General features: G+C 36.3%; 2 protein-coding genes across 2 annotated transcripts; one reads left to right on the top strand and one right to left on the bottom strand.

Annotated features, from left to right (window-relative positions):
- Positions 1-1950: 1950 nt before the first annotated feature.
- Ppox (protoporphyrinogen oxidase) lies at positions 1951-3704 on the bottom strand. Its single transcript, XM_068774899.1, has one exon. The coding sequence runs from the start codon at positions 3558-3560 to the stop codon at positions 2154-2156; it is 1407 nt and encodes a 468-aa protein (XP_068631000.1). The 5' UTR covers positions 3561-3704; the 3' UTR covers positions 1951-2153.
- Positions 3705-7560: 3856 nt separating this feature from the next.
- LOC137931780 (uncharacterized) lies at positions 7561-13261 on the top strand. Its single transcript, XM_068775279.1, has 5 exons — positions 7561-7812; positions 9028-9219; positions 9711-10016; positions 12162-12291; positions 13176-13261. Exons 1-5 carry the CDS (start codon positions 7561-7563, stop codon positions 13259-13261), a joined length of 966 nt encoding a protein of 321 aa, XP_068631380.1.
- Positions 13262-13299: the final 38 nt, after the last annotated feature.

Genomic DNA, 13299 nt, shown 5'->3' with positions numbered 1-13299 from the left:
CAAGAAATACAGGTTATTTAATAATATTGTTTGGTTTTATTAAACCCTATACATGTATATTCATTGTTGAAAATATATAATAATTATGTATTATATGTCATACAAACTTAATTTTTTCAGCTAATCTGTTATGAACAAAATTAACTGAAGGTTTAAAGGCTGATCACATTCCTGGTGAAGAGACATAAAATAAATTATGAAAATTAATCACATGTATTATGACAGGCAAGAAACAGAATATCAGTGATGCAGGTGATCAGCTCTGCTGAGTTTACCAGAGCGAACATTTTTAGTGATGTAATCCAAAAAAATGGTTTTAAATTCAGGGGTACGAAACTTAGACAATAACATGTTTGTGAAGAAATTAATATTTTGACATTAGAAATCAGGGTTGTGTTACATTTTTGAAAGGATTACATTATTGTTCTTCTTTTCAGCGATGGACGCTCACTGTAAGGCATAGGCCAGTCCCAACGTTCTTCACAATGACCAGTTCTGAGCTGTCTGCATCCAGTAACTTCCCTGGTTTTAACTGTCATTGGTCCACTTAGTGGGGGGTTTATCCTAGTCGCATCTACTGGCTTGTGGTCGCCGCTCGAGAACCTTTCGGTCCCAACGGCTATAGGTTGCAAGATTTTTAAAATAAATAATCTAATTAGTAAAATTCTCGTGTCACGGTGTGCGTGATTGAACTCCTCCAAAACGGCTCGACCGATTTTCGTGAATCTCAGCGCGCATATCGGCCAACATCTATTTTTAATCCCCCTGAATGTTAAGAGTGGTCCACCCCTAAATTTCTTTTTATTTTTTAGAAAAAATTTTTTGTTTTTATTTTTTAATGATACAACACACAAAAATACATTCAACTCCCAATTTTCACCCCTATACAATCAACATTTATTTTTTATTTGTTAATTAAAAACTATTTTTTTTTGCTAAACATTTGCGGGATCAGCTAGTTACATATATATTAAAAGTGACATCCTATGATGGAATATCCTAAGAGCAAATGTTATTCTGACTTATATCTCGCTCTTTACAATTATTAGTCAAACAAACAACAGGTTAACAATACTGTCATGAAAGATCAGTATATAATCTTACATTCCGATTTATGCTATAATAAGTATAGTTATTTGGCCACCACTGCAATAATAAAACTTAAAATTTAATTTTAAAAATCTTGTCTGTACTGGATTCAAGAAAGAATAAAGATAAATGGTCAAAAAGTAATTCAGTCTATACCTGATATTAATTTTTTTACATCACAACTTGTGTTTCTGTATTGATTTGTATTATAAAAATGTATCAAAATCAAAATCAGTATAACATGTTTTGGACCCTGACTAAATAATATCTGAAAAAATATAATGTAAGAAACCTAAAGACGTGCAGTGACAATAATGATGATTTTCTAATAATACATTAAAGTGAAATAGCCACATGCATATATTTTAAAATAGTAGCCATATGTAACTGCATTCTTAAATTTATTTAAAACTGTGAACAACCATTACCTGTTCTTTTCATTTGTATACAAAAGTGCAGTTGAAAAAATTTTATTAAATATAACAGACATATGTAGTATAGGTCCACACTTTTAAGATCAGGGTATACTCTTTCTCTGCCTGCTTTATTTTCTGGTTCAAAATAATTCACCTTCTGAACTAAAAAAATCTCTTTAATAACCAAACCAAAACATATCCAACAAAATACAGTAACATGGACAGTGGATTTTTTTTAAATAAATATATTTAGTAATTTTATTTTATAATTGTATTTTGCACTTTTTTGTTTTCAATATTGAAATATGTAATATATGTGTGCATACATAACTTTAATTTGAGTCATTTGATATTAATCAATTCTTTCTGACTATATAACAATAACAAAATAATTATTAATGGACTAATTTCATAATACATTTGCAAAGAATAAATCCAATAACAATTTGACAAAAAAAAACATAACATACAACAATTCAACACATATAAAGTATTACAAAGCCCTTAAGCTAGTTAGAAAATATTTATAAAAAATTTATTCCATTTCATTATAATTTCCGTTAAATTTGTACAATCTGGTTTTATGCTTACATTTATTTATGAGTATACATGTCCGTTATAACTTTTTTGTACTATATATAGGAGATATCACTGAACTTGTGTTTTCGCTGAGTAAATTACATCATTAACACCAACCCCATCATAACTGCTGCCCACCAAGGATATTGGAAGATTGTGGTCTTGGATATACTGCCTGATCTTCTCAACCCTTTCGTAATGCCCTATAACATACTGTGGAATGCACTTGTCTAAAATGTTAACATTATAAACTGTTGGCTCTTCCATTATATTCAAAATGCTTCTCAATTCTCTCTGAGCTATGTCAAACAGTTCTTTCTCTGTGACACTATTACCAAATTTCTCCTTGAACCATCTTCCACCCAGCATTACAGTTAGTACTGTACCATTTTGATCAGGGATACAACAGGAGTCGAAAACTACACCAAGAATTGGAGAGTTCTCTATTGGAGGAACTAGAAACCCAAATGCAGGTGAGATTAGAGTCTTATTGGTTTTAAAGTAAAGGTTGACTATACCTACTGTAACAAATGGAATTTCTTTAAGATTTTCTGCTAATTCTGGATGTTGTTTTACAACTAGATCTGCTAGAGCGTGCGAGGGTATAGATGAGTATACATGGTTTGTTATTATTTCCTCTCCAGAATTATTAATTAACTTAACAGTGCTAGAGTCCACAAATTGAATCTCACGGACTTTGTTGTTGAGTTTTATGTCTACATTGTTCTCCTTGAGATGTTGCAACAAGGAGGCGGGAAAGTTCGCGATTCCACCTTTTATTGTGTAAACATTCCACTTTTCTTCCTGAGCCTTTTTCGCTAATTCACTTAACTGCATATCACTTTCACTTTTGGTTTTAAACATCGACTTGAACATTCCTTTTACGACCCCACCGTGGTTTTGTTCCCACTCGAAAAGCGTACGCATTAAGAATTTCACAGATATTTCCTTCGCGTCCCCGGCGCAAATCCCACAAATCATGGGTGCGATCGCATAATCGGCAATCTCCTTACCGAACCGTCTTTCTACGAAGTTGTAAATCGAATCGTCTTGAAGCTGTTTATGCGGGTTCCACAAATCTTTGAATATTGCATATATCAGCGGCTTCGAGAAAGGTTCGTTTCTTTGAAAAACTCCTTTAAAACCTGATGGTAATAAATGCAATGAATTATTTGCGTAGATCATTCTGTTTTTTGCCGCTGGATGGTCGGATTTTATCGGCAGAACGTGTTCACTTAGTCCTAAGTCCTGTATCATGTTCAGAGTATTCAAACCTACGACACCTTTGGGCCGAATTGTGCGCGGCCCTTGCTCGAAGACGTAATCTTTTGTTTTTATTGATTTGATCCATCCTCCGCAATAATTAGTTGCTTCCAGCAATAGAAATTTCAAGTTATTGTTATTACTTAAATTATTTTTAAGCAAATAATAACCGGTAGACAGGCCGCCCAGTCCTCCGCCAAGTATCGCTGCCATTGTGTTAATTTACGAATAAATGTTTAATAAAATCGAGTTTTATATATTTTTTGCATTTAGTAATGTCAAAATTTACTTCATGAAGGCAATCTAATTTTAAAGAGTTTTCGGCTAGTGAACATTCTACAGGACTTGTTTTGGAAATATTTGACTTGTGACATTTACTTCTTTACCATAGACGAATGTTAGAAGACAGACACTTGCTTAAACGTCAAGCTTTTTAGAATTACTTATGTTATTTGCATGAACATTGTCTTACAAAATAGAAAAATTCTTATATTAATATTAGCTACCTTTTAAACTCTACACCTACAAGTATATAATATAGTAACCATCGTAGTGACCCTAATCAAAGATTTTTCAATAATTACTACATTTGGGTTTGAATATTTTTATTATACCCATTTTTTTAATGAAATGACTTAAATGACAGCCATATAGCAAAAAGTACGCTATTAACCTAAAAATTTATACGAAATTTGTCTCTGAAATCACTTTTGAAACTTTCTTTCAGATTTTATTTTGTAACGGAAAAATCGGGTCGATCGATTAAGGGATGTAGCAAGATTTTATATATAATCATTTTTTAAAAAAAGTTCTTTTAAACACCAATAAATGGCAACGAACCTTTGTAAACTCGCATGCGTCTTTCATTATTCTTTAATTATATTTCTATTATTATATTAGCAATATTAAATGTAAAAATCTAAACTTATATCTATCACATTAGAAGGTACATATTAACGCAAAATTGGTTACCCGCCCAGACCTATGACATGCTTAAAACGAAGAAAGGGCTATTGTCTTGTTTGTCATTCCTTCAAAAATGCCGTGATAGCAGACGATATACTTCCAGTGTCGCCCCCGCAACAACACACCGCGTTGACAAACCTCTCCACAAACTGCCATTCATATGCCGCTCGACTATCGAAAACCTTACGATAATATTCCCACTATTGTATAATATCACGTAGTTAGTAAAATCATGTAATAGCCATGTAATTTTGACAAAACCTGCTATTCTCCTTCGCAAGTATTTACTTCGCGCACATCCCTATATCCACACCCTATCCTCTGCAAACTTTGCAGAACTTCTTCACTCTCATCGCCAATGAGTCGAGTGTTCCAACACAATATAGACCTCCGCAGCGACCTCAACCTCCCAACAGTACAAGAGTTCTTATAGGCCTGTTCAAAAACATACTTTGAGAAAGCAGTGGGTTAAGGTGTATTTAACATCTGAATCCACTCATAGTGAGCTCATCTCGCCATACCTTCCACGCCTTCTACAGAACCTTCTGAAGGTGTCCTAAAGACGTCCTCAATGACATTATCTAAGGGTTTCTACAATCCCAGTGTAACACGCGACACGCTGCACCCACCCACAATACTGCAAGCGCCGTTCCCACTGCACCAGCAACCACTCTTCCTGCGACGAAACAAAACCAAGCACCACACAACATACAAACCGATGCATTTCAGAAGCGATCCTGTCCAGAAGAATGTCCAGAAGAATCAGTATCCTACCTTAGACTTACGAGTGGTCCTCAATACCCTCCCGCACACTCACATTCACAACACTACACACTAACTCGTGTAGAATTACTACATTCGTGCGATCGTCATTCTGCAAACTGGAATACGTCTATCTAGTTTTATTTTTGAAAAATTCATGGAATTTTTATTTCTGGCAATCTTTTCCGAGGAAGCTGTAAAAGCGCCCAGAGCTAACAGTATTAACTTCTTTCGAAACAATATAGTAAATACGTATGGAACAGCCACGCGGTTCACTTCACATAACTTCCCTTCAGTTAGGACAGAAAATTCTTTCGACTCCGGAAGCATTGTACACCGAGAATCCTTTCTTTTCCTTTCCTTTTATACATCTCTTCTTTGAAATTATCTAGAGATTTTAAATATATGATTGATTGCATGATTTGAAATATTGAAAAGTAATTTTAATTTAGACTGTTACGGGAATTCATGCTTTGTTCGCAAGCAACAAGGGGCGCATGAAGCAACGGGCCGTGTAACGAAGTGAAACGACCCCAGCTGCTATGTTCTGGCCCGATAATGAATTTCAATTTCATACCAATTTCACTCACATCGACTCCCTATTTGTCGCATATAAGACGCCGAGATATTCTAGAGTTGTACAACAGGTACGTAAGGCAAAAAAGGTTTTAAAAATTACATCTGGACAGTTGTCAATCATTTTAGGCAGAGAATGTCCAAAACTGGACATAGGTTTTCCGTATAAATTTACAATAGAACCGGATGAAACGCCTGCATCCAACGTCGTCAATGACCGACGTCTTGCACTGTACTTGCCGGTTCGAATTCTTTATTCTCTTATGCTTCAAAGGCAAATCATTTGCCATCTGTCTCGCCTTATCGATGACGTAGTCTACGATGGTATATGCTTGCCCAAAAGAAAGCTATTCACTCTTATCTTGAAGACTTCTAAGTTATAATTGTCTGGAAACAAAGACGCTGGTAGGTTGTTTCACGTCTTGGCTGTTCGCACTATAAAAGTATTCGCAAAATGCTTAGTGCGGGTGGAAGGAATTTCAGTTTCAACAGTGTGTATATACTCCAGGACTTAAACGCCCTGTGGCCATCAGTTCTGCGGCATGACCCTGCCACATCAACTTGGCAATTCGCTGACCAATACTTCATCATTCTCCAGATTCCCTCAATGCTGATTCGATCTTGTAGAGAAATCCCAAGCTCGATTGCCCGTTAAGGGACAGCGACCTTTCCAATGAGCCTCAGAATCAGAGTCCACGTTTCTGTGACTATCGAATAAACTAAAGTTATAATTATCTAATGAATTCAGGCGTTATTTTGCGGAAGTCCATCCTAAGTAAGAAAAGGACCAATATATAGCTCATTCCGCCATGCAGCAGTAGTCACTGTGTGTTTGGCACTAATCGGTGTAACATTACTCCCGAGGATGCCCCGTGGAGGGGTGAAACACGAGTTGAGTGATTTGACGGTGGCGGTGTGTAATTCGCATTGTTTGCCGCATACGCATTTATAAGCGGGCTGGCGGGCGGTGCACTTATTGCACGACTACTGCTGCATTGTGGAAGTAGCTATACATAGGTCCTTTTCTTACTAAAGTTATAATTAAATAGTTATCCCCTGCCCGTTTTGCGGGGCCTTCTGTGTGTTATAAAATACATAAAGTTTTAGGGGAAGTTTTATACCTACAAGAGCTACAGTTTAAAAATAAACATTATTTTTATAAACGCATCCTCCCCCAACTCTTCTTAGAGGTGGAATTTCGGGAAATTCGTTCTTGAATGACCTCCACACCGCAAATATGTTCTTACTAAGTTACGAATATTATGGTTGGCCTTATGATTCAAGAGATATTATGATGAGTAGGCATAGGCGGAATTCTTTTATACTATTTAGACCATAGGTCCAATAGCGGCCAGAATAGATGTTCGCCAGGGCCTTGAAAACTTGGAATGGAAAAGATCAGCAAGCGCAGCAAATCCATCCACATACAAGGTGGGCAGGCATTTTTAAAGTTATAAGAAGACGATGGACGCTGGTGCTTCCAACCGGTTCCACTGGAAATCCATAGGAGAGGCCTATGTCCCCCCGTGACAGCCCTTCAGTAGAAATGATTGTGATGATAGATTTTGTTGAAGCGTATTTTGTTTTTGTAAATAGAATAGGAAAACACGAGTGTTTCTTTTGTTTTCTGTTTGATGGTACAGAATTGGCATTTCACCACGTTCACTCCTAGGGCTAAAAAAGCATCTACAACCAGATTTTACACCTTAAATGTTGTTCCTAAATCTTTTATAAATAAAAATAAAAAATATAATATTTAAAAATAATATTTGTCTGTGACTGTACACAGAGTATTAATCTAGAAAATTTATGCTATGATCGACTCTATGTCTGTCCTGTCCTATATAAGTTGCCGCAAGGATTAAACTCTTTTCATTCGATCGCAGGACACTTCAAAGTTGTGTCGGCAATGAGCTCAACGCAACCGAAACTGTGCGAGAAAAAGCTAAAAATCGCTGAATTAAAATTATTAAAAATACTTAACAAAATGGAAAGCTTTAAGTTGGGTAGTACGTATATATCGCAACTGGAAATACAGGCATATAAAAATGAAACTAATTCTAAATCATTTAAACGTAACGTAAAATATTATTATTTGAGTGTTGCCATTCTAATAATAGCATTTACTTCTTGGAGAGTTTACCCAAATCATTTTTCGGAGGTGAGTATTATTTTTTTTTATTTAAAATAAATTGTTTTACGAAAATATTTATTAAAACACATTTTTAATTTTTGTTTTAAATTTAGTTAAATTAACCGTTATTACATTAAATGATAAAGCGATAATGAAATGGAATATTCTTGATCTAGAACAAAAATTAGTAATGTTTACAGTTATGGCCAATATTGTGCATTTGTAAAGTCATGCACAACTTACTTTGCTAATACATTTCGAATAATTAAAATCCTACAATTCGCATGCATCAAGCGAATTTTAATTTATAATAGGTTAAATAGTCGAAATTCTATAGAATTTTCGAACATTGATCGAAAAAATACAACTAGGTTTGACATGGAATAAACATAAAACACAAACTTATGTCTTTCTTATTGAATAATCTAACTACGAACTTAAATGCATATTCTTATAACTCTGAGTGACAGCTTAAACAGAAGCTTGACCTATTCTCCTCTATTTCATAGTATAACCTCAATTTTTTTTTATTTATGTCAATTTTGATACCACAGATATAAGCCCGGGTGGTTTTTTGTGTGTGTGACTATTAAAAATTTAAAACTAGCATAAAGAATGCTTTAGATATAGAAAACAGTAGTAGAGAAGTTCGGTTTCTACCCTAATTAAAATAAAACAATATTGTTTGAACTCTAGATGGAATACTTTTACGGAATATTTGTATTTGGAATAACTTAGAATATTTCACACGGTCGCGCGACATGGTTTAGAGTCCTGTAACAATTCGTACATCAACAAAATTGATTAATTTCTCTTTATTTGAAATATTAGGTTAGACAGACCTTATGGCTTAGGAATTAGAGGATAAAATATGCAAGTTTCAGTGTGGCAGCTAACATATTAATTATTAAAATAAAACTAACTTAGAATTCGTATTAAAAATATTTAATTTTAGTCATAGATTTTACTTTAACCCTTAACAGCCTGATTTACGAAAGTGATTTTTTAAATATTACTGTGTTTGCTTGAGGGTCTAGATGAAGGGAAAAATAGATTTTTTTTTTAAATTTCGTTGGAAAGAATATTATACAACACAAAAATTTGTACAGCCAACCTATAAAAAAACTAATAGTAATGTGAACATTCGGTTTAAAAGATTGGTATCATAATTAAAACTCTAGGCTATTAAGGGTTAAGTTACTTCCTGTTTTTTCATGTCGTATCGTACTTATGATGACACAGAGGTGTGCATTGGAGGTGCCGTCGAGCTCCCTGACGCTGTTCCGGCCACCAGAGGACTGTTCCATGTGTATGGACGTGGAGGAGGTGGTGAGGCTCGCGAACATCTCCTCCGAGGAATTCGAAGACAGGTTTGCGTACAGCGCCACGCCGGTTATAATCACCGACGCAACCGACAACTGGAGAGCTATCCAAGTAAATAAACATGATTCTTTTTAAATAATTGTGACAAATTTTATTTTCATTTAAAAATCAATCGTCATTATAGACTACACTAATAACAAGGTTACAAAATGAACTTTCTACATATCAAGGAAGCTAGCAAGGAATAGAGCCAACAGCTAGCACAAGCCGAGTCGTTTCCTTTTTTCTCATCATGTTTGTGTTCAAAGATTCTACAATAAATCTGAAAGCATATAAATAAAGGAAGATGTGCTTGCTTTACGTATTTAACTTTGATTAAAGCTTTCCAGCTCAATATAAATAAAAGGAAGTCAAACAACATGGTTTTTAGCTGATGAGATTAAAAAATAATTAATGTTAATTCATTACTATGTATTGACCATCTACTATGTACTATGTATTAACTATGTATTACCATCAATACTGTGATAGGTTGTTACAAAAATTGTACACAGCTTAGATTTTAACCACTAAATATAGTTAAAAGAGAAATTATATTCCAGGAATTTAGATTTGAATTCTTCGCTGAATTCTACCGTAACGGTAAAATGGGTAAGAAGATAAACGAGTGTTTCTTCTTCGCGTATAAATCCGGACTGGGGTCGCTTAACGAAGTGTTTGAAATGGACGAGAAGCGAGCGAACCTGTCCGGCGATCCGTGGTATGTTGGTTGGAGCACCTGCTTCGACGAGGAAACGCGACGCCTGCGGGAGTTCTACACCCGGCCTTACTTCCTGCCTAAAACTGCTGAAAGCGACACCGTTGACTGGATCTTCATGGGGGGACCTGGCCAAGGAGCCCATATGCACGTGAGACTGTTTTTAGTTTTCTGTTTCTTAAACTGCAAGTAGTACACCCAGAAAAGCCTTTTTGGATTTTGATTGACGTCAAATATTTGGCATTTAGAAAGCGACGCCGTTGACTGGATCTTCATGAGGGGACCTGGCCAAGGAGCCCATATGCACGTGAGATTCTTTTTAGTTTTCTGTTTCTTTAACTGCAAGTATTACACCCAGAAAAGCCTTTTTGGATTTTGATTGACGTCAAATGTTTGGCATTTAGAAAGCGACGCCGTTGACTGGATCTTCATGGGGGGACCTGGCCAAGGAGCCCATATGCACGTGAGACTCTTTTTAGTTTTCTGTTTCTTAAACTGCAAATAGTACACCCAGAAACGCCTTTTTGATTTTGATTGACGTCAAATGTTTGGCATTAAAAGAGCGACACCGTTGACTGGATCTTCATGGGGGGACCTGGCCAAGGAGCCCATAAGCACGTGAGACTCTTTCTAGTTTTCTGTTTCTTAACCCTTTCCTTACGGCAGTGCGCACATTGTGTGGCGGTAAGCTGATGTTCGAATTTTATCATTTGTGTTACATATTTAAATATTTCACTGGTATATTAATTAAAAATAAAAGTTAGGATAATTATTAGTAATTTATTTGGCTGTAATAAATCTTAAAACACGGATCTACACATAAGCCCACATTACAAGGTGGTTGCCGTTTAACTCCGGCGCTGGTACACACGGGTCGTCCAATGGACGCCGGCTAACTCCGGCGCTAGTAACGAAAGGGTGAAACTGGAAGTATTACACCCAGAAACGCCTTTTTGATTTTGATTGACGTCAAACGTTTGGCATTTAGAGATATGTATTCTTTCAAAGCACAGGCGGACCAGCTCGCGCGCGTCCTTAAAACTTTTTTGGTCGCCTCGATCCATTGTTAAACAGCGGAACTCGTTGTCATTTAAAGTAATATTATGTAAAGCTGTAATCAGACGTCACTTCATTCACTACTATGACTCTGTCGCTCAACACATAAATTCACTGATTTTAGGTGCCATCACATACAATACAAAAACACTCGGTACATCTAAACATCGAACCGTCCGGAAACCGAGACACATACTCGAGTTTCCGAACGCCGCAACGACTATAAGACAAGCCACGTACACTGCATACCGTCATCGTCGCCATTCAATATTCAATAGGTCTCGTCAAAATCAGAAAACTAAACTGGTATTATCGATGTGTGATAGTCCAAGCCAAGGTCCCCTCGTAGATGTTTTCGGGTTTAGTAACTCCATGGAGCCTCTTCCATGAGCTGTCAATCTTCACCTTAAAAGTTATTACCTAGGCGACCTAGCACACGTCTCTTTGGCAGAAACAAAACAAAGTTAAATATTTTAGTTTACTATGCAGTTTGTATGGGAAAAGTGTGTTTTTTTTCTATTTATCAACACAAGTTTTCTAAGTAAGAAAAGGACCAATATTTAGCCACTTCCGCACATGCAGTGGTAGTCGTGCAACAAAGCGCCCGCCAGCCCGCTAATAAATGCGTATGCGGTATATTGGTCCTTTTCTTACTTAGGATGGACTTCAGCAAGGCAACGCCTGATTCCATTAAATGCAAGTTTTCTATTTATCTTTTCATTGGATTCTTCCTCGAGCTTAAATACATTAAATATATGTATATTTAGTAATGGAACGGATCTCTATCCTGACTGAAAAACTGTTGTACGAAAACCGAATGGCTTGTCAGGACGAAATGTTTAAATGCGGCATTGTATTTATAAAATCACTTGGATATTTATACACCCGCGGTAATATTATTATAAAGGATTTATAAATTCCTAAAGGCGCGCGCCGAAATGACACATTGGTGTAACTTTGTCAACGCAGTGACATATTGCGGCGGCATCTTTGAAGTACGATACAAGACGCTACCACTACTCTTTGCTCAAAGCGTGTATGGTTCAAGTCTCGCGGGATAACTATTTTGCAGTTGTATATTGTATATAGCTTCTAGAGTTCCAGCTATGTATAGATAAAATAATTTATTTTCACTCATACAAGATTACAAGTACTTGACAGTAACTAAAGAACCATTCCATAAATGGCGCTATCTGTAACATAATGTAGATCAAAGATACAAAACAGTGCGTATACGCAGGTGGATTCGGTGCGGCGTGTCTCGTGGCAGGCGCAGGTGCGTGGGCGGAAACTGTGGCAGCTAGCGCCACCACCGGAGTGCCTTTACACGTGCCGACCTATTACACTCACCGTGCAGCCTGGAGAGATACGTGAGTATTTACCATTGGAAGCATTGCTGGTTAGAAGTAACAGTAAGCGGGACTCGAGTGGCGATCACGAGCCCAAAGACGCGGCGTGTGTAAGCCCCCCACTAGACAAGCACCGATCATTTTGACTATCTTTAAGAGGAGGACAATGCCTTGCAGTGGGTGTCAATCGGCTAGTACTTGAAATATCAATACTCGTTTTATTTTTCCCGGTGTAATGTTATATCGTTCATTTTAAATTCAAACATAAAAAATCATTATTCAACATAGAATGAATTACATCTCTTTTTGACAATCAAGATGACTTTACTACTTGTTAATAAATACCTCAGACCTGAAAAGAAACAGCCGAAATATAGTCAGCGTGACTATTTGTTTATTAAAAAAATTAAAATTATTTATTTAATAGATATTAAAATATTTAACGTCTTTGTAAATTGAAATTCAATTATATTAAAACATAGCACACAAACGTTTTTTGAATTTATTATTAAATCTGACAATAGGTGCTTTTAATAAGCTGTCACGACTTGGGGACGAATTGTCAGTTTTTTGTTGCTTATTTTTGACGTTTGCCATAAAATGCATTGATAGAGTTAAAAATACATATGTAATTGAGGTTCCATAAGAGCCGGCAAACTAAGCCTACTTTAAATAAAGAAGAATTAATTATGAAATTTGACTACAAAAATGAAGCTTGTGGCAGCTCCGCGCGCTTACGCCATTTGACAGCTACTGAGGAACGGCTTCCCGCGAACGCGCGTTTTTTGCGGCACTCCTTCCCAAAGTGTGAGAGATGGACTTGCGAGAGAGAGAGAGAGAGAGAACGCTAAAATCAAAACGTTTTTTTATATCACCGTTTATACATAATGTTTTTACTTACTTAGTGGTAGTGGACACCAACCGCTGGTACCACAGGACAAGCGTGCTGCCCGGAGACATCAGTATCACCATCGGAGCCGAATATGATTAAGACGAAACAGTCACTCCTCACAATCTACTTATATAAAT

The sequence above is a fragment of the Battus philenor genome, unplaced genomic scaffold (assembly GCF_028537555.1).
Source record: "Battus philenor isolate CCGP_79_NKW_IND1 unplaced genomic scaffold, ilBatPhil1.0.hap1 SCAF_8, whole genome shotgun sequence".
NCBI classification, from domain to species: domain Eukaryota; kingdom Metazoa; phylum Arthropoda; class Insecta; order Lepidoptera; family Papilionidae; genus Battus; species Battus philenor.
The sequence above is the reverse complement of the archived record's forward strand: the minus strand, read 5'-3'. Positions and strand labels throughout refer to the sequence as shown.

Bases quoted from the DNA above. Each gene is read 5' to 3' on its own strand.
- Ppox (XM_068774899.1), bottom strand. From the start codon at position 3,560: ATGGCAGCGATACTTGGCGGAGGACTGGGCGGCCTGTCTACCGGTTAT.
- LOC137931780 (XM_068775279.1), top strand. From the start codon at position 7,561: ATGAGCTCAACGCAACCGAAACTGTGCGAGAAAAAGCTAAAAATCGCT. The intron at 9,220-9,710 runs GTAAATAAACAT...ATTATATTCCAG, and splicing joins ACAACTGGAGAGCTATCCAA to GAATTTAGATTTGAATTCTT. The intron at 12,292-13,175 runs GTGAGTATTTAC...TTACTTACTTAG, and splicing joins CGTGCAGCCTGGAGAGATAC to TGGTAGTGGACACCAACCGC.